At 45.9% G+C, this 22,323-nt stretch overlaps 1 protein-coding gene across 2 annotated transcripts; it reads left to right on the top strand.

Moving 5' to 3' along the window:
* The first annotated feature begins 1,464 nt into the window (after window positions 1-1,464).
* Window positions 1,465-22,194, top strand: LOC100577530. Of its 2 annotated transcripts, XM_006568184.3 has the most exons (7): window positions 1,465-1,882; window positions 2,692-2,856; window positions 4,389-5,777; window positions 19,017-19,253; window positions 19,342-20,264; window positions 20,347-20,629; window positions 20,749-22,194. In XM_006568184.3, the coding sequence occupies exons 3-7, from the start codon at window positions 4,478-4,480 to the stop codon at window positions 20,934-20,936; spliced, it is 2,931 nt and encodes a 976-aa protein (XP_006568247.2). In that variant the 5' UTR covers window positions 1,465-1,882; window positions 2,692-2,856; window positions 4,389-4,477; the 3' UTR covers window positions 20,937-22,194. The 2 variants fall into 2 exon arrangements, with proteins under 2 accessions (XP_006568247.2, XP_003251193.2); XM_003251145.4 differs by lacking the exon at window positions 2,692-2,856.
* Window positions 22,195-22,323: the final 129 nt, after the last annotated feature.

Raw genomic sequence — 22,323 nt, 5'->3', positions numbered from 1 at the left:
AAAGGGGATTTTTTTCCAATCTCCAAGTTAGCTACCGTATTTACTATTATCGTGTTACATTCTTGCGTTATTCATAAGAGACGATTAATTTCGATCGATCTTCGTCGATCGCATCTTCGCTCAAGTTATACAATTGCAACGTTCTTTATTTTATCCGATTGGAAGAAGCGGATAACCTTGGCATCGACGCGCAAAATACTCCCGGACAGGAATCGGCCGTGATGACTAATGCTTGAACGAGTGAGGAGAGTATTAATCGAAAGCGATATCGAGGTGAGTTTTAGTCGTAGGATATTACAGATGTACACACAGATATCGATGCAACCACCTACCACCTGCGCCCACGACCTCGCGCGCCGGACGACCTCCAAGTCATCGATTTAAATTTGCGTTGTTGCGATCGTAATCGAAAGCGATGGACGGTATCCCATTTTCAAAACGAATCTATCCTCCGTTCAGTCCCTGGCACACGTGGCAGTCATTGTTGGCAGGTTGTGTCATCCCTGGGCTTGTCCAGAATGCCATTATTATCGCGGCGGCGCATGCCGAGCAGGTAATCGCCGCTTCTATCCACCGTTAACAATGATAATAAAAAAACGATTGCGAACCAGGAAACAATAATGCACGCCGATAATGACTATTGTCGAAGAGGTCGAACAATGATGCATGGGGGAGGGAGTTCTGTTTCGCAGAAGGTATATCTGTGCGGTGGTCTCTATTGTGAACGAAGGAATAAAATAGTAAAGAGAAAGAGGAGAAATGGAATCAAGATTTATCCTCTCTTTCGAGTCGAACGCATTGGTATATTTAAATCGTCACAACGATCCAACTCGTCGATACTCATCGAAGAAATTAGGTTAACAGACGTAATTAATATAACTACTTGCGCTTCGAACGCTTGAAACGACTCTATGGAGAGGCGTTGATCCACGTTTGCCTCCGTAAATCCGGTATTGCTCGCTTTACCAACCAATAGTTCATTATCATCGCGATCGAAACCGTGGGCGGCTATTAACTCGTGCATCGGCTTTTGAAACGTTCGTTGAAACGCCGTTATGATGTATTCCGTAATGGAGAACGTCATCGCGATTACGACTACTTAAGCAAGTAAAGCAGACAATTATTTTCGATATCGTACGGTTAATCGTCTCGATTCGAGAATGATGAGCATTACACGGTATAATGAATTACACGCGCGATACATGGAAGAACTCGTGGACAAATGGAAACGCGAGAAAGATAGGAGGGGGGGAAGGATGGGACGGTTGCGCGCTCCGTGGAAGCGGGAAGAAAATTTGACAGTTGGCGGGCATCTGGCTTCTCCTTTTCTCCTCGATGCCAGCCGTGGCTGCCCACGTATACCGGGTGTCGCGTGGGTGTACGTCGCTCGTGCTGTACGTAGTGCTGCACGTAGTGGGGATCCTTCGGTGGTACTTCACTGGCTCGTACGGAAAGGAAAGGAAAAGAGTGGCGTACCTACAGCTGTGCCTGTAAACGCGATTATGTTTCGTCGCTGGCAAACCCATTCAGTGCTTCTTACGGCACGAAGGAACTTGGTACTGTCGCTTCAAGCGTCCCGTCGCGGCAACACGCGTCCTCGCTCGCTCTTCCAATCGCGTATTCTCTTCGCCTCGCAGCGAGGAGGAAGTCGCGCATAGGATTTTTCGCAGTTTCGCCCGTGTTCTTGTCTTTCCGCTTCCGGAACCGCGTGCAGTGGAATTATTCTACCAGCGTTTCGAACGTTTGTGGAAATAGGAGTTTTTGCGAGGAAAAAGAGAGAAGAGGAAAAGAAGAGAGAGAGAGGGAAAGGAAAAAAGAGGGTGCGTGCAGCACAACGCGCAGCTGTTTCTTCTTTTTTACGTGGGATCGTAAAACAGTTTGGGTGAGTTTCGATTTGGACGCGATTCGATGTTTAAAAGATCACGTAGGTGAAGAGGTATCATGGATAAAGGAATAGATGGATAAGTGAGATTGGGCGAAATTTTTCCAATTCTTTCTCAACGAGAGAGATGATTCGCCGTGAATTAAAATATATTCAATAATTATATTCATCCGTTGTTGCGAGGATAGTCAATATTTTCACCCTTGACGGAGGCTAGCCTTGAAACTTTTTATCAAGCGTAACGCGTAAAAATAGAATATTTCCTGGCATCCGCTGCTCGGTTCTCATCCTCTTACTATGGGATCGGTCTAGTTTTACCGTGGATGGCTGTCACTAGTTTAAAGGAAGCGGATCCGCTAAGTTCTCAACATAAATATGTATACACCGGGGCGATCTCGGATAAAGCACGGGGAGAGCACGAAGGGTTACGTGGAAGACAAGACGTGCAATTACGGTTTATCCGGGCTGCGGAGCCCGGTTCGCTCGATTCACGTCCAATTAATCACTAATTGACAATGAAAAACGTTAGAAACGTTAGAAGGAAAGCGTTTGCGTAACAACAGTGCATGCCACTGCTATGGAAATAAATATAATACCTATCGTTTCCGGCTCGCTAAGAGATGGCAGCCTTCTGGCTGGAGCTAAGAATGTCGAGGAAAGGCTGATAAAACGCATGGAAGAAGGGAGAGAAAGAGAGAGAAAGAGAGAGAGACAGAAAGAGAGAGAAAAAGGGAACGGATGCGTGTGCCGTGGAGAAATAAAGCGCCGCCATTCTTTTAATGGAAAATGCATGAACCTTTTTATTGCAGAGGGAGAATAGTAGTTTCCGTGATTAGAAATTGTACGACGAAGAAGGACAAAAATCGAGAAGAGTTGCCCTAGTTACCGGAAATCGTGGCGATCGTTTGGCTTAGCGTGCGCTTAACGACGAATCATCCTCGCTTCGTGAAACGTTGCCCACGTCGAAGGAAATGGTACGTAAATCACGGCTGATTTCCTTTCGTCGAATGTGTATTCCAATGTGTCCTTGTTTACTTTACGCACCATTGTCGCACAATCGGAACGGAAACGAATGATAAAGCGTCGATCGAGCGAGACTTGTCGATAAACTTCTTCCCTACGATCTTCCTTCGAAAGTTTGTGGCTTATGGAAAAACGATATAAAAATTCTGCCCGAGAATATCTCGTCTACCGTGACTAATTGACGAATAAACAATGGTCGTAATAAGTTACCGTGAACGAAAATTGCAAATTCCTTTCGGGGGGAAGCCTTTACGTACAAATCGAAATTACATAGAGGAGGCCGTTGTTGCGTGATGCGTTTCTCGCGTGAGACTAACTCTTCTAACCGGGAAAACCTTTTCGCGTGGAAACGACGATCTCTTTCAAAAAAAAAAAAGAAAAGAAACACCACGATATCTCTGATCGAATTCGGAAAAATTCCTATCGAACGTCGGAGAACGAATTAATTATTTCTCTCGAGTCTGGCGAGAACGTCGAACCGAAGTCATCGATGGCATCGTGTATCGCGTATGCATCTCTGCAGTATCGAACCGCAAGAAAAACCTGTACACGCCGCGCTTACGTTGTTTCGAACGTACTCGAACTAAACTAAAAATACGATATCTGTTTGCGCGATCGAGTGGACGAGGCAAGTTACGAGGATGGAAAACACGAGGCTCTCGAGTACTACTCGATTACGTTTGATAACCGCAAAAAACTGATCGATACGACGACGTGTAACGCGGTACGATTTACGAGGTATGCCGATAATTCTGAAGATCGACGACGATCGATGATCGATACGCAAGAATAAAACGCGTATCGAGGCGTTACATAACGGAACGAACGATATCAGCGGCATAACAATTGGCTGGTTGGACTGAAACTCGCGATCCTAATAGAATGGAAGGCGACCGTTCCGTATGATCGATCTTGGCGTCCATTTACGGGGCCGTCGTCACCCCCGACGACGTCCATCTCGCGCAATTGGAATGCAACGAGACTTAAAATACCGATTAAAATACAGTCGGATACGCGACGACGAAGGATTGTCGCGTCGATTAGCGCGCTACACCTACATGTCTTTGCGCAAGATGGCCGGGTCACCGCTGCCTACATGGTTGACACCCACCGACTTGTTGTCGGGCTTGGCGGCGGTCTCCCTCTTCGTTGTAATTTACGCCGATTAACAGTTACGCACAGATCCTGTAGGAAACGTGAGCTCGCGATTCCTCCGTCGAGAAATTATCCGATTTCGGTTAACGAACGTTTCCTGGAGGAAATTGGAGGATAAATTATATCACCGCTTTTCACCGATAAATAAATCTTTACTCGATCCAGCGTGGAACGGAAATGAGCTCGAAGACAGGCGTGGCCGGGCTCGCTGCCCTTCCTCTTCCCTCGTCTCGAACGGAAGACGTTGATCTACCGCTTTAAATATATGCGATAGATTACGGACACCTAGTAGGAATTATCCGTGTTAATAGGAACGTTTGATTTTCAGGATGGGGATACGAGAACGCGAGAATGACGGTTGAACGATCGGGAGAAGGGAAGGAGAGTCGATAGGCGAGCGGCGAAAGAGGAAGAAGGATGGTGTACAGAGGCAGTTTACAGACGGACGATCCCAGGGATGCGCCGAGGCTCGTCAGGATGTCGCCGCTGAGAAGCAGCAGGCCTGTGCCCGATTCACGAGCAGTTCCCTCCGTTAATAGCCCGGCGGTGTATCACGGCCCGTTTGTGCCAGCAATCGACGTTCATCGGGCCAAATTGATCGATGAAAGACGCTTGCCCCGTTGCGAAAGAGAGGTCGAGTCAATGGAGAAGGTGATTATGAGGACGGCCGGGCTCAAGGTCGGGGCGCCAAGGCTGCGGAACATCAGTCAGATACGGGACACGGTGTTCGTGGATCCGGCGCTCATACCTATGGAGAAGATCGGCCGGGTGGAGAAGGATCGGCCGAGAACAATCGCGATCGAAGGCGCGACCGGTAGATCGTCCAGGGCTGCGAGCTCCATGCTGGCCGATTTGAAGGATCTCGAGAGGTTGAGGAACACGCCCCCGGCTCAGAGGTATCAGAGGGGGATCGCGGGGGCGAAGAAGAACGAGGCGAGGTGTTCCGTCGCGGCTAGTAAAAAATCGGAGATCTCGAGTTCGGCCAAGATCCGATCGGATATCTTCAAGATACAACAGATGTTTCAAAGTCCAGATAATTGTCCGAGGACGGTGGTGAAATGCTCGAGCGAGAAGAAGATGGAGAAGAGGAGCGAGGGTGAGAGGAGGTCCGGGGGGGAAATTAACAAGACGAGATTGCTCGCTCAAAAATTGTTGGAGGCGTCTCGAGGTAATCGGGAGTCGTTGAAGGATCGTTACAATAATCCGAGGAACGCGTCCAAGGTTGGTAAAAGCGCGTCGAGCAAGGCGTGCGCGCAGAAGAGCGGCGCGGATCCGAAAAAGGGATCCGAGAAAGGGAAAAGTGTCGTGGGATCGGAGGAGATGCACCCGCAACCTCCTATTCGTAAGAGAAAAGAAACGAGGAACGGACGCGGCTGTGAAACGGATAAAACTACGGTGGAGGATCCCGGAAAGGAGGATAAGAAAGATACGGAGGGGAATCGGAGGAGCGGCGAGAGCACAGCGAAAGAGATGGAAACGTCGTCGAACGACGACGAGAATTGTTCGAATAACGGCGATGAGTCAAAAGTGAGAACGAACGAGCTGAACAGGCCGGATATCCTGGACGGATTGTTGAAGGAGTGCGATCGGCAAATGGAAGACTTGAAGTCGGATATGCACGAGAGAAGGAGATCGCGAAGCCACTGGAGAGGATTCGTGCAATCGATGAGGCTGCACGACGTCGAGCTTCATTCGGACACCGAGGATCAACGAAAGGGTGAGCGAGTCGATCGTTTGTTCGCGCTTTAGATTACAGATATCTTTATTATTCGCGTTCGGAAAACAAATTTATCGTTTCACGTATATACATCTGCGCGCGTATCAAGGATAATTCTCAGTAAAGAAAACAGTAGAGTTTTGAAAAGTTCGACGAATAAAATGATCGAAGATTGTCCCTAAAGGAGCATTCACGTACGCGTATCCTATAATACCGATCTACGCACACGAGCAGAAGCAAATGAGATTTATTATGAAATATCTGCTGGTCATTTCGATGATCCCCCCCTCCATCCTTTGATCGTTGGTCCGCTTAAAGAGCAGAGGGAATTTTATAAGCCGGCGGATTGGATTAGCAACGTTTGCCGAGGTGTTTAAAATTACAACCAGCGTGGCCATTAATCCCTTAGCTCGGGGCACCCCTATTTTTAGACGTCCGCGTAGGCTCCCTTTCTCGCTCTTGTTGCTAGTGCAGGTCAGGGTAGCGTATCCCTAACAACATATGTCCCAACATATGGATTTAGCTAGGGAGCAACAGAAAACGCCTCTACTCTCTCCTCGCTTCGTGTAACGTAAAATCGTGATCGTGCCCCCCCTCGTGCTTGCTCCACTTTATCCAACGATTCTTTCGAGTCGCGAGGAAAACAATATCATTCTTGCTTTTCCTAAATTCGACATTTTGGAATCTCGTTCCGATCCAAGATTCGATTGGTTGAATTAGACGGTTGAATTTCTCGATTCTCAACTCTCACGCCAGTCAATTTCTCTTCTCTCTCATCGATCGCACTTCGATTCGATGAGCCTCGACGAAAGCCTTGCGTCCCTCCACTTTTTTCCCTTTCGTAGCCGTCGTCCCTATCTTTCGATTATCTTGCTTTACGTTACGTGGATTTAACCTTATCTCGACTTGCACGCCCTCGAAAAGAGGAAAACGCTTTATCGCGTTACAATTTTGGGCACACTCGTAAAACTTGGGGAAGGGAAGGGAAGGGAAGAGAAACGGAGTGGTTTCGGGCGAGGGGCTCGTCTTTGGGAAAAGAAACGATCGAAAGTCTAAGCTTCTTCTCCCGTCTTTCTCTCTTCTTCCCCTTCCTCTCTCCCCGCGAGATATATGTTCGCGATGTACGCGAATTCGATAAATTACGGGACTGTCGTCGTCGCTTTAAAGATATACGAGCCAAGGTATTTACATCGTTTTCAGCGTGTTTCCAAATACTTTTTTTTTGCCACGCATTTTAGTTCCATGCATCGTTCGAGCGAATATTAAAAAAAAAAATGAGAGGATTTCTCGCGAAGAAAATTTCACGAGCGAGGAATATAATTCAGTTTACACATCGTGTATCGATGATCGAGTTTATACACGAAGTTAAAAGTTGAAGGATCGATTCGATTCTGTGCCGCACGATTGCACATTTTCACGCGCGGAAAAGTTATTGCGCATCGGCATTTACCTCGCCTTGCCCACTGTTTGTAAAAATGATTACGCAAAAAGTTGTGCTAACCGTTCAACGGTTGCGTCGTACGTTTTATCTTGCGTCATAATCGCGAGGGACGCGATAGACGATTTACGAAACGACCATTTACGCGTCCTGGGAATCGTCTCAACGCCCCTTTTCAAGGATTACTTTTTTCGGTTGGAACGAAATTGTTTCAAGCGGTGGAGAGGAAGCGGATAACGAAGCGATGGGAAAAGCACGGTTCATCGCCGACCACGGATCGTCGTGGATGGATTACAAATCGTTCTCTGTGACGATCGTCGACCGGAAGAACCGGCAAATATCTCGAGGAGAACAATAGGCCGCGGCTCGATAAGGATTCCACGGACGAACGAACGAACGAACGAACGATCGATCGGCGGTCATCGATGATGCATCGTGCCGATGCACTCGAAACGCTCGTGCATTCTTTCGACGCTCGCATGGGTGTGTATCGCAGAGGCGACGACGGCCCTTACCCTTCGAGTCTACGCCCTAATATCGATCCTTCCTGCCCCTCCATGGTGGCCCATGGTGTGCGTACAATGAAACGCAGCCATCTTCCCCCTCGTCCCGCCAACACCCTACCAGACCCATACCGTAAGTCCGCCGTATGGGCCGATGTCGCTCCTCAGTGCAAACCTAGCTGTCAAACCGCGAGCATTTTACAACGCCGATCGAACCCGTCGCGATCCACCTTTCCTCCTTCGTCGTGGATCGACCTTCCCTCCCCCCCTCCTTATTCCTCTCATTTTTATCCCTTTCTTTTCCCTCGTTTTTCCTACCTCCTCCTCCTCCTTCTCTATATCTGCGGTCTCTCCCTTAGTTTCCGCGACCAGTTCTTCCGAACCGCGTTCTTTTGTTCCATTTTCCCTCGTATCGTCTCCCCTCACCGTCTGCTCCTCGTTCCTCGTTCGTTCATCATCGTTCATAGGTTGTTGGTACGCGAACCGCTCGAGTTCCTCGAACTAGAGCCCGGTCGACTACACATTATCGAAGTTGGTCGATACGCGCACGCCGTTCCTCGTCGTCTTCCTCTTCGTCCCGTTCCGGCCTGTCGTCGCGGCGTGGTCGCCGACCAGCGTCCTCCGGGCGTGCCAACTTGTTCAGTGCGGACGCGATCACGCGGTCGGATGCACACGCGACCTTGTTCCCGCCGGAGATGGTGCTCTGCGACGTCTGCGACAACAAAGGTGAGAGATCTCTCGTTGTTAGCGGTAACGTATTGCTTATGGTGTTCCTTTCGATCGCGTGCGATTAACCTTTCCGCGGGAGGAGGGACTTTTGCTCGACCTTTCGTCGTTGAAATTTGTCGAGCTTGCGCAACTTGTATCGGCTCTATAATAAACGCGAGATAAACTTGTTTAATGAGAGAAGAATTTCTGACGGACACTGACTTCGCGATTAAGGTTTTTGTCGTCTCTGAGCCGAATGACGGATGCGCGTTTCTTTTTCTTTTCTTTTCTTTGTTTTTTTTTTGTTTTTCTTTCGATATTAACGATATCACGCGGCTCTTCTCGTCCCCCCCAACGGAGGAGGAGCGAATAAATCGGTGCCGTACGGAGCAACGTGGTTTCGATACCGATCGATAAGGAGATTCTCGTGTTTCAGCGTACCGTGTCGTGTCACGAGCGGATTATTTATTACGTTCGTTCGTTCCTTCGTTCAGAAAGAAAGACGGGAGCATCCAGCCGGCGAAAGGTGAGAGAAATCCTTCCGTGGTAAATGCCTGACATTTTCCACCTCGACAAGTTCAACCGTTTTACCCGGTTTCGCGAGACGTCTCCGCCAAATTTTTCCTTCCTTCGAACGCACGCTGAAACTGTACTACCGTCGATTGAAATAATCCGTGTTTAAAATGTCAAATCTTTTCCAAGGTGCGGCTTCTTCCCATCAAAGAATACGCCTCGCTTCGTTCGTATTCACTCGAATTCCTTCCATGTATTTTTATTCGCAATAAAATATCTCTTCTCGTGATTATTATTATTATACAACTATCATTATTTAGAATATTTCAGAAAGTTCTCAGATTCTTGTATCGTTAATACGATTCAGAAAATTCGGTCCGAACCGAAAATAGATACTGAAAAAAAAAAAAAATTCCATTCCATCGGTGTTGCTGCCCCCTCAACGTCAACGTGCAGTCGTGTATAGTGTCTCGCTATTGTACACCATTGGGCGTGCCATAAATTCCGTTCCAAGAAGAGTCCGATTAAAACGGCAGACTAAGCGGCTCTGGAGATTACGAGGACCCGACTCGGTGTAAACAAGCCTCGTTATGCACTTAATTACGAGCACTCAAACTGTACGAGGGCGAGACCACTGTGCTCCATTATATTCGGCCAAGTTTTCTCACGGTCGGCCTCCAGTGTCGCGGATCGTGAGGAAACTCGGGAAATCGGCGACTCACGATTCCACTCTTGAAGGAACATTCTTGGATCTCGAAGGGAATCCGTTTCGAATTTCTCGAGAATCGGCGTAATTTCGCAGAGATCGCTGACTTTTGTTCGACCGTTCGAGAGATAGCGGCCACCCCGTTTACCGCTATTTATAATAAACGAGAGCGATAATGTCAAGTTAATCGATCGAATGCGCGCTTTGTGCTGCATCGAGCACACAACTCTCCTCTCGAAACTATTACGATGATGTTGCGCGAATACGCGTTCGATCTTTCTTCTTCTTCCTCTTCTTTCTCTTCTTCGCCCCGATTTCTCTCGATTTTCGATCTAGAAGATCGACGATTGAAGATAGAAGACGATGATTCGGCACGAGACGATTTCTTTTAAATTCGAGATAGAGATCTATCAGGTTTGACGCGTGACGATTCTCGGCAGAAAATGGAACGATGATGGAAGGTGGAAAAAAAAAAAGCGGGCATTGTTCGTCGAGCAATTAAATTACGCGTTGCTATGAAGCCGACTGACAATGATTTCACCAGCGGGCGCCCGCTTATCGCGCCTCGTTCCATAGGAAAGAGGTGTTATCGTAGAAAAATCGTATTGATGTTATGCGTTACGTAGCATCGTATAGATAATCGTTAAGCGAAAAATTGTCATTGTGCATAATTATTCTTGTTTTACCTATCTTTTAGAAAATAATCCATGCTTCGCGATACTTATATCCAAGACATTGTGACAAAGTGACGTTTGTCATTAATTTAAAATAATTTATTTCTTTAAAAAAAGTATATATATATATATTTTACGCAACGTTAATTATCAAATTTCATTATTCCAAGATAAATTGAGATAAAAAGAATAAGGATTTTCGCGTCACTAATAAACGAGATAACGTGAGAATTCCGGAGTTGGTTTCTCGATCTCGTTTCTCCGCCTCCATTATTATCCCTCATTGTTATCGCATCGTGCAGAGTTCCATCGATCGATATTTCCGTGTTTTAAAGAAACAACAAGAACTCTTTGTTCACAGCGGTTCACAGTTCTCCCGCATGCCTCGAATGACGTCACATGCCGAATTACTACACCATAGACCGACAAATTGCCACTGTAATAGAGTAATTCAATTCCTCTGCGTTTGCCCCTCGAATTATCGCTTACAGCTCTCTCTATATATATATATATACTGTTACGGTGCGATAATTGACGAAATTCCAAGAAGGCGGTATTCCGATCAGATCCCCGTAGAGGGAAGAGGAGACGGCGTCTCGCGTGACAGTTCTTCCCTCCGGTTCAAATTGACAACAGGGAGAGAGACGCGGAGGATTTTTGCCTAAAAAAATCCGCAATCTGTTTCCTGAGTCACGCGACGTGCGTGTAATAACACGTCCCCCGGTGCGCAAAAAGGAAAGCGGACAATCGCTTAATCGCGTGTTCTCCTTCTTTGTACGAATATACGCGTAAACGAAGGATCGACGATCTTTTGTCCCATTAAGGAACAAAAGCGTAAATTTGCCATCCTCGACCGGTCCTAAGAAACGTTGCGCCCCCATTGTGCGCGGCACAAACTCGAAATCGCGATCATTTCAGGTTTCTTTCTTTCTTTCTTTCTTTCTTTCTTTCTTTCTTTCCGACCGAACAGGGACAAGTTGAGAATTTGAATTTGAATCTACTAATTACGATAATTGTACTCGAGCGTAGATGTTGTATTCCGCGTCGCTTAACAAGTTTCAATTTTTTCAAACGAGAACGAGATTCTCGACGAGACGCTTCTTCTTCTTCTTCTTCTGGCTTCTTCAAATCCCAGTGTGTAATAAATTTCACACACGAATTATCGAATTACCGTTACGACCATTTTCCAATCGTTCAAAGCGAGAAGCGGCACGTCGAGGAACGCTGTTTGGTTTGATCGATCGTCGATCGCCGGCCGGATGCGAGCCACGAACCGTTGAGTTCCGTCTGATTGAAATTCGGTGTATAAAGATAGTACTTCCTGTCGAGAATGATCCTGTTCTTTAGTTAGCGAACGTTGACACCGGCCGGTTTGCAGCCTGGTGGCTCATGGATCGCATAGCGGCCACTTAAAAACCATTGTGCTCGCGCGCAATGCGCGCCACACATCTCGAGGCCCCCGAGCCTTCACCATTCTGTTCCGTTTCGCTTCGTTCCCTTCCTTTTCCTGTCTTCGTCGCCGCCTCCTCCCTTTCTCTCTCTCTCTCTGCCTGCTCCTTCGCCTCTCCTTTCCCGCATTTATCGTTCACCTCGTTTCCCGCGACACTCCCGATCCGAGACCGGCTCGTAAATTCAACTTTAATACCAATATTTTAAACAATATCGGGTGTGTAACGGTGCCGCGAGAAAGCGCGGCAAAGGCCGCGATAATTCGTCCGGAAACAAGGGAGAGCAAATGTATTCGCAGGTTACCCGCGTCACGCATCGCGCACCCGCACGTAATTTCTGCATTCTTCGAAACAGTCGCGTCCTCCTCCTTCGGAATCGATAATAAGAAGGGAGAGGTTCAACTCTCCGCGTGCCGGATGATTTATGCGCTCCTTGAAAAAAAAGTGCCCCTACTTTCGATTTTCGCCACCCAAAAAAAAAGAACCGAGATTACCCACGCGTTTTTTCCCGATATTTTTCGAAATGCAAATACAATGCGGTCACGCAACAGATAACGTTGCACAACTTTTCCACTTGGTTCCCGATGCTTTCTTAATTAATTTTTTTTTATCATTTGAACAATTAACGGCTAAAAGACGTTGTAAGTTTAAAATGTTTTGCGATAATTTTAGAATCCTTTATGGACTATTTATGGACGTTGGTTGCGCGACGTTCCATAAAAAATAAATAAAGAGAGAAAAAAACTGTTGAAATTTTGTTACGGAAATCGATGAGAGAGAAAAAAAAAAGAAAGGTACGCTCGATAAAAATCAATTGTATCAAAATATTCATCGTTGCGATGATATGGCGTGAAGAATTGATGGTTGGAAACAGAGATTTTCAATAAAAAGAATTCATCTTTAATGGCGGCTCTTCCGATGCGTTGCAACACGCACACGCGAGTTGTCTCGAATAATGGATATTTTATTACCCGGCTTTTAAGCTTCGCGGCTGTCGTTACTTTCTCATTAGCGTTCATTACGATCCCTCATTGTGAACGATACTTTTTCTTTTACAAATGTTAAAATAACGACGAAACTTTGGCTTGCTTCATCGTGTAATACCAGGGAACCTTGTTCTAAATCTCTGACTCTCTAACTCAACTTCCTACAGAAGAATCTTTTTCCCAAGTTTCGCTTCGAGTCGAGGTAAGGTAGGAAAACCCAGCTCGTAAATCTTTGGCGAATTACAGAACCCTGTGTTATGATCGTGAATTAAGAAACACGGGTAAAATTATGACACGACTACCGTATCGATATAAAACGATAAAACTGAGACTGTTCACAGGCTCGATAATGCGCAAACAAGGCTGTGGTAATCGTGGTAACGGCGCCAAGTTGAGAACTCCTTGCATAATTGGAGTCAACGATGCGTGCCGAGTGGCCTCAGCCATTGTCTGCGTACAGTTAGCCGATTATTCCGCGGACACGTTCCGAACTATTCACACTGTCGACAAAACTGGTTGCACGACTGACATGCAAGCGGAGAGACAGTATGTCTCTCGTACAATATATATATATACGATAAATTGACTTTTGTCTTGCTCGCCAATTTTCTTTCGAATCTTGTATACCCAACTGAATGAAAAGTAGGAAGATTCCACCGATTGTTCGACATTTTAGATCACCTTTTGTCTCGGAAATTAAAAACCATTCACTTGCATAACAGCCGTAATTGGCTTCCATAGGTTACATACTGTTCTATTTCCAACGATGATCGATCTCTACTCTGTTGAAGGAGGAACTTTCTAACGGAGCCGTATACATTTCCCATCGCGTTCCATTGAATCGGTCTCCTCTTCACGCGAGATCGACAATTTGCGCAGCGATCGACCGTTATCGAGGCGAAAGAAAGAAATTCGTCGTAAAAATACAATGCATAAAGCTGTGCCGGGAATCAGTGTCAACAGCGATGCAACGCGCGTCAACACGTTTCGTTCGACCACCAGTTCAACGCGGTAAACGTGCGATTATTCGTTATCAAGCGTCGTACGATGCTCCTCCAACGCTTCGTTGGCCTTGCACGATGCAAAAGTGTTAAAGATATACGAATTGTCGCGAGCGGAAGAAACGCCTCTCCTCTCCCCTCTCTCCTAATAACATCCAAACCGGAATATAATTCAAACACGAAGAAAATGGAAAATCGTTGAAGGGATTACGCAACGCGTTACGTGTAGCGGGGAAGAAAAATTTGCAGTCGGAAAAATTCGCGGGCAAATTTCTTCACGCGAATAATTAGAAACGAATTGTACCGTGTAGCGCGATGTGGCGGTGGAATGGAATGAAAGGAACGTTACGAAAGTAACGAGGATATAAGGAGGTATTCGCGATTTTTATCAAAAATCGTTTAACCGATGACGAAACGTTCGATATTTTTTTTTTATCGGTTTCCTATCTCTCGAGCTCGGTTAAGCCGCATTCTCTCTCTCTCTCCATCTTCGTTCACAAAACGGTTCTACCGTTTACGCATTCCTCACAGGCACTAGGCTACGCGTTCCCAACTGCGACTGTGTGTATATTACCTACGAGCCCCTTTTCCCTCTGTCTTGCCACGTTCCACGTTCTCTCCTCTCTCTCCGTCTATCTTCACGTTTTCCTGCATCTCTCCTCGCCGTCTTTCTTTCTTTCTTTCCCTTCCTATCTTCTTACCCTTCCCTCTTCCCTCTTTCGCCGCACGTCCATTTCTTTGAATAAACTTCTTCGAGCCACTCCGTTCTTTGTTGATGTCCATCGAAAGAATGTTTGCGTCAATCTTTTCGCAATAATCGTTTTGACAGAATCTAATCAACGTTCAATAGGTGGTATCCACTTGGGAGAAATGTTTGATTGGAATTTTATTATGTATAGATAAGTTTGATAATTTATGTAATTGATAAGATTTATCGTATTATTCTATGTAAGATGTTAGATGTTACAAGATGTTGCACTTCTTAGATAAAGGTTTTTTTTTTGCAAGTTTCGATGATTTTTGAGACGAGAAATAAATATATGTACGAAGATAAAGTAATATGTAAGTTTTCTTTTTATCTATGCCAATCGTGTAAAATGAATGTAACCTAGTTATTTTTTGCGCAATTATTCAACCAATATGAAAATATCGGTCAAAGGATTTTCGCGCGTCGGAAAATTAAATGCGAACGATATGAAATGCTAATCATATTTACATATTGTCGATTCATTTCCAGATATTTCTTTTTTTTTTTTTCTTTCTAGAATCTATTGCATATTCCGTTCTTTTATGTAATACTTATGCATGAAAAATATCCTCTTCTTTATGCCACTCGAAACTAGCGATACCGACGAAGCATCGAGAGCACAATGAGCAATAGGAGAAATATTCACCCAACTTGATCTCACGCATAACGTTGACGTTTCTTGTAAGTGGAACTTGAAATAGGTAACTATGCGTGGTCGAGCACGTGTTTAATACGTTCAAGTATTATTATGTCCGTTGAAAGCAATAATTATTGAAAATATATCGAGCGACGTAAAGGATATTATTACTTAAGAATAAAATTGGGGAGAATATTTCGATCGACGTAATCTATAATTTCTACGACGATAAAAATCGTATTTGACACTCTCATCAGATCTCTCTGTCTAAATTTTATAGGCTAATAGAAGATAAACAGTGCGAATATTAAATGCAAGAGTGCTAATAAACTAAAGTTCCCATTCATTCTATTCACACCACCCGAAAGAATTTCATAACGTCCCGATGTATCCGTTACGAAAGTTCGGTAAAAAACTGTCCTTGTATCGCAATTTCTTTAATATCATCCATTCACGATACAACAACATTCGGAGGAACGAAACTGCTGATCTTATTCCAAAAAAGAAAAACAATAATCATCAAATTATTTCATTTTAATTTAAAAAAAAAACGCAAGTATCATTCATTAACTGGAACTAACTTCCACACGCGGGTCGTGGCTCATTTTTCACGCGTTTATCGCGTTTTACCCACGCATCTTACCCGTTTCGTGGGTGGAAAGGTAACCGAATGGTATGTAGGCCAATACGAGGCAACACAATACCATACCGTTCATCGTCGTTTTAACGTAATTTGTCCTTGCAAACCTGCGAGTCGAGGAAGCCTTGAAAGTCGAGCGTTCACCGATCGCCGTTGTATCGCCTCGCGAGAACACGCGCGTGCAAACGTGCGAGATCGGCGTTTTCCTCGGCGCGTACCGCCGTTTCTTTACAAGAAAAAGAAAAACAATTTCGTAGAACGAAATCTCTAGGTAGGTGTTTACGCGGATGGATTATTGAACCCTGCGCGTCGTTTCTCCGTCTCGCGCGTGTCCACCTTCGTGCAAACCCTCGCGCAAAGAACACGCATTATTGTAGGAAATAATGCAAGCCACCCTGACCATGAGGCGCACGGGTTTGAATGTGGGGTGTGCACTCATCCGTGATGCACATTAATAGGTGTACACACACATGTATATATGCGTATGTACGTTACCTTACCCCTCGTGCTCGCACACTCTCGCGCGTGCAAAGCGTGCTCCGAAGAGAGGAGAGGAACGTTCACTAACACTCGGCGAAAGGTTCCCACAATCGGTACACAATTGGACTACGGAATGAGCGGTATACACGGTGGAAAGAAAGGAGAAATGATCTTTACCTCTGGAAGCTTTAATTAAATGGATGGATCGCGCGAGTGGGAGGAAACGAGCGGGATTAAAAGTGGAACGAGAATGCGTGAAATATGAAATAAGATGGAATAATAAACCCGGCGGGTTTCGGTCGGGTTGCGCGTTCGCTTTGTTGCTCGCCTTGTGCTACAACGTGCGCGAAAAGGAAATGATGAGGATGTTGAACGTTGAAAAAAAACTTTTCATCGCCCTTTACCCGCGTTGAAAAGAATATGAACTCTCTTTGAACTCAACTAACTTGTTTCGAGTTCAAATTTTTCGCGCGCGAATTCTTGCGCATTTTGGGGGAAAGAAAAAGAGGAAAAAGAATCGGGTCATCCCGAAGTTATGCGAGGAATTCGTATCAATGGAATGGTGGAAAGGACGGGGAATACTTGGATACTTTCTTTCGCGTCACCTTGTATGCACAGGTACCAAGCTGCACACGTGTGTACGGTCTGTTACGCACACGCACGTAATGCTTTACGCACACCAAGTAACCGTAAACCTCCAGTCTTTCAGTTCATGTCGAGACCGCGTACAGTGTGGACTCCTGTGCTTTTCGAAATCCTGGTAGAAGCGTTCGTCGTCCGAGGCATCGGTCGCGCTCGAGTTTTCGCGTTTCCGCCTCGAATCCTTTCTTCTGCAACTCGTATCGCGCCGACCCATCTCCGTATCACCGACATCTTGATAGCATGTTGGCGTACATCCTCGGCTTTTTTTATTTCTACGCCGAGCTGCTTCGATTAGAGTTGCAAATGCTCGTGCATCCGGACGATTACAAACTGTCCAAGTTTATGCTGTGAAAACCGTAGGTGAAAACGGTAGAAAAAACGGAACTGGGGAGAAGAAGAGGGAGAGGAGAGGGCGCGGCGAAAAAACTTACTCGATTTTTAGTTTTATGGATTAATGGATCGGGCAAGAAATGTTGTCTTCGTACGACGATCATCATATTCATCCTTGATTGCATTTTCGGTTGACCTCAAGGTGATATCCCAGTTTTCGATGCAATCGATACTAATTTGCATGAAGCTCGCCAATGCTGGCAAATTTTAATTAACGCTGCGGTCAGACACGGGCGTTAAAATAATCGATCACGCGTCCATCCAATATAGCGGATATCATTTCGCAACAAATACGAATCCGGTAATGAACGTCGATTCTCGTTATGGGAGGAAAATGCAGAGAGAGAGAGAGAGACTCGTATTCCATAAATCGTACGTAACTCCCTTCGTTGCAACGCGATAAAACGAGCAGGATAAATCGGACGAAATACGACATACACCGAGGGAATCTTCATCGATCGACGCGCTGGATCGTCTCTAATTGCGCATCATCGGCTGTGGCCGCGTGCATTCCGCGCGAATATCGATGGGAAAGGTCGATGCGACGCGAAATCGAAACGCGATACCGTTCGGTAGATTTTCGATTTATTCATTTTTTTCGCCACGCGAACGGAAGGGTTTAAAATCGTTCGTAATCTATGGAAAGCGAAGCGCAACGTCCGGCGTTCGGTGCGGAACGAAAAAGGCCTCGCGAAACCGGGCGCATCCGCGGATACGTCGACAAGTGAAAGTGCATTTTGTAAGATGACTGTAACTGCGGATAATGGCGAGTGCAGCCGCCACCGACGCCCCAGTGTGTCAGCAACGATCGCCGAGGACAACGGCGCGCACGTTAGTTCTCCGTTCCCTTCGCCGTTCCCATCCCGCTCGTCGTCGCCGTCATCGTCGCCGCTGTTGTTGCCATCGGTGTCGCCGTCCTCGTGACACGTCGCCGCCATGGCCCGTGTCCCGAAACCAGGCAACGAACGCGCAATTGCATACCTGATTAGTCGCGTTACGTCCCAAGCTCAGTGACCTTACGACCATGCCTGTCATTCATCATCGATTAATTATTCATCACGTTTAAACTTTCTTCCGCCGGTGAGGAAAAAACGACGAGTTTTTGTTATGCGCGTGCCTTCTTCCCCAAGGTCGGCGAAACTACTGCTTGCCAGCCCGAACAGAAGGAAGAGGAAGTCGAGAGGGGCATGACCCTTCGTGGAATCGGTGAAAGGGACAGGATTCAAACGTCGATCGTCCTTTGTTGTCACGTGGATCCGACAACATGGAGACTATATTGAATTGTAATAATTGAATAAGTTGCTAGTTTTTATGCAAAGCCTACGTAATTCGTCGTCGTTTAGAACAAAAAAAAAAAGTCATCGCTGTTTTTATCATCCGGATTTCGAATTATTATTATTATTATTATTAACGAACGGTTATTATCTAATATCTACTCTTTCTTCCTATCTTCTTTCCGATCCTTTTCCCGATCGAGATCCAATTTTATCTTCGATAAGTACAACAATATTATCGCACACTATCTCGCTCGTTCAACAGATAAGTGTTTCCTGTCGTTAGCTGCCGATGATTAAGGAACAGTATCTTCCCTCTCTTTTCCGAGGCCAATTTTGGAGGCCATCCTGTTTCCTTAACGAGCCTCCTCGATGTAGCCGCCTCACGAGATAGCGGCGCGTCCTGCGACCGGTAGTCACGCGGAATTTTTTTTTCGCTCTTGCATTACAGACCTGAATTTATGGAACAAGAGCATCAGTCAACGATGGAGGAAACTGAGGAGGAGATGCTCCGTCCAGGAGAGCTCGGAACCGCAGGAGGCTCTGATACAAGGTGGAACGACCCAGGGGGTTATTCAACCCGTAAGGTCCAGCCCGGCTAGCAGGGAGTCCTCGCCTGCCGCAAAGAGCCTACAGGACGGCAGCTCGCCCAAGAAATTGTTGCAAACTAGTTCCCTCAGATTACCAGGTAATTTTCCTTTCTCTTCCCCGTCGCGAATAAAATCTGGATAATTCGACATATCGATGATCGAACGTTGGGTTACAACCGTTTCAAGGTACAACCAAGGGTATAGCCGACATCCAGCACGTTCTGCGAAGCAAGTTCAGCAAGATAAACGCCGGTATTCGGAAGAGGAAAGCTCTGAGCGTGACGGAGGTGTTCTCGCAAAAGGACAACGCGTCCAACTTCTACGTACCGAGCCCCCTCACCTCGTCGAGCAGTCAGAACTTCGAGGGAGACGGCTACGATTCCAGCGAGCCGACCTCTCTTCCGCCCTACCCTTTCCACGACAATCTCGAAACGCTGGCGGAGGGCAGCGTGCCGAACTCGCCCAATTGCAGCAGCCCGTTGACCAACGCCGATTCGAAAACGTTCACGTATGCTCAAAGCGGTAGCGCGTACGACTCGCCGATCCTCTGCCACGATCAAAGCCAGAAGGACGCGTACGAGAACGTGTTGTACGCCAATTCGTCGTCCCCCGGAGGATGTTGCCCCAGATCCAGAGCCGTGTTGCAGCGTAGCAACTCGGAGAATCGGGACGGGTCATCGTGCAGACATCAGGAACACTCGTACGAGAACGTGCGTTTCCAACGTGGCCACAGGTCAGAGTTGACCCCCTCGGCCACGCCCCATTCCGACAGACACTTGGCGAGAAGCAACTCGGAAACGAGGGACCATCACTCGTACGAGAACGTCCACTTCCAGAAGAACTCGAAGCCCAGAAGCCAGACCGACGCATCGTTCGAGGAGATTCACATACCGAGGGTGACGCCCAGAAAGAGGATGACCGATTTCAAAGTCGGTGGACAGGTGAACAATTATTCGAACGGGCCTGGATCCCCGTGCGCGAACAAAGAAGACGGCCCGTCCAGTTTGGGGGCAGAGAGGAGCCCCGGCAAGAAGACGACCAGACGAATGAACAGCAGAAGCGTTGCCAATATTCCTAGCTCCTCCGGTTCCAGTTTGAAGACTTGGCAAGTGAGTGGAACGAGAAACAAAAGTGATACATCCATATCCTCCGTTCCTCTTATTTTTATTTTTTCCCCTCTCTCTTTTTAAGGGTACACAAGACACGGACGAAGGCCTGAATACCGACTCCGAACTCGAAGACATCGACGAGGCTGGCGAGGGCGAAGAGTCGAGATTCTGCACCCTGCCGAGGCCAGGCAAGGGTGGCGCGTCATTCACGATACTGACGGCCAGATTTCTAAAGGGTCCTGGGCACAAAGGACTCGGTTTCAGTATCGTCGGCGGTACGGACAGTCCTCGAGGGAACATGGGCATTTACGTGAAAACGGTCTTCCCCAATGGGCAGGCCGCGGATCTTGGAACCGTCAAGGAAGGTGTGCGACCGCGTCATCTAAAAAAAAAAGAAGAAAAACATCTTCCATTCTTTCCATCCGTTTTTTTAAAAATTAAGACGAGATTTTTATCGAAATCGTTGATGAAATATTTATTTCAGGGGACGAAATTTTGTCGATAAATTCGAAACCTCTTCACGGTATGACGCACGCCGAGGCGATCGCCGAGTTCAAGTCCGTGAAAGCCGGGGACGTGGTGCTGCACGTCGGACGTCGCGTCAACAGGAAGAAAAGGGACTCTCTCACGTTACCACCCGCCGGACCACCGCCTCGCCAACAAGTCAAGTGAATCGTTGATCTCCTTCTGTCGCGTTCCGCGCGAAAACCGAAGTTTTGAATGGATCGTACACTACGCAGACTTCTCCCGCAACTCTTATTTTCGTTCAGAATTGGACTGGTTAATTCGGCGCAACAACGAATCGATTTCAATTCTTTTTTTTACCATGTGTTCGGGATAACACATTGCTTTTCGACAATCGGATATATAATCGAATACCAATTTTCGTATTCCACGAATTGTATTTAATTTTTAGACATCGTTTCGAAACAATGTGAATTGAGTGAATTTCAGCTGCGTGCTTGAGCCGAACGCGACGAAATAACTTGTTCAAAGTGAATTGTAAAGGAACGTGAGAATGTGATCGATGTTGCCGAAACGAGAGAATTTAGAGAAACGATTGTTTCCCACGAAAGTGTCGGCGAAAGTTTTGAATATTCTCGAATTTTTCTCTTTTCCTTTGGCGAAGATCATATCGTTCGAATCGAAGAGGTCCGAACCTCTTGCTGCCTTCGAAGGAAAATAGCCCAAAAAGAGCTATGAAAAAATATTCGAATTGAAAAAAAAAACGATATAATAATACAGATATATATATATTTATATCTATCGATATAAAATTTTTACTCGACTCTCAATAACGATCGAAATATTTAATTAGCGTTATCAAGCTGTTCACGGCTCTAGCTTTTGTAATCTTTTCTCGTGTCCAAACTTTTTACGAAGAGGATGTATTTTTATCGAAATATTTAGCGTCGGTGATGATGTTTATTTTGAAAAGAAAAAAGGGGAAAAAAAAGAGAAAAAAAAAAAGAAAAAGAAGAAAAAGAAAAAGAAGGAAAACATTCTCGAATTCGCTCGAATCGAAGCTGCGCGAACTGGGGAAGAATCGAAGTCTTCCGGCTTACTTTAAATAGCTATCAGACTACGATTTATTTTTGTATAAATTGCGAGACATCGTCACGCGAGAAATCTTGAAATCCGCTTAAAACATCGGGCGCGAGTTGATTTATCGAGAAATCGATAAATGGAGAAAAAAGGAGGACAGATGTCTAGACGCATCGGAATGCTGCAATTTCTGAAATTGCCCGAAGGAACGCGCGTTTCAAGAAACAAGATTTCTCCAACATTTCACGTTGTCACGTTCGAGGGAAGGATCGAATTATTTTTTTTAACTACCTTTGCATAGAGATAACGATGATCGCCCAAAGATGAAGCCCAAAAAATATTTTTACTACGAGATGAACGAGAAACGTATAAAAAAAAAAAAAAACGCATAGAAACGCATATCTATAGAATTATATATATATATTTTATATATATATACATATATAAAAATATATATATATATATATTTTGACGGATCGAACGAGACGCGTTTATTTTAAGGCGAAAAAAAAAT

The sequence above is a fragment of the Apis mellifera genome, linkage group LG2 (genome assembly GCF_003254395.2).
Source record: "Apis mellifera strain DH4 linkage group LG2, Amel_HAv3.1, whole genome shotgun sequence".
Taxonomy (NCBI): Eukaryota; Metazoa; Arthropoda; class Insecta; order Hymenoptera; family Apidae; genus Apis; species Apis mellifera.
This window is presented reverse-complemented; position numbering and strand designations above follow the sequence as displayed.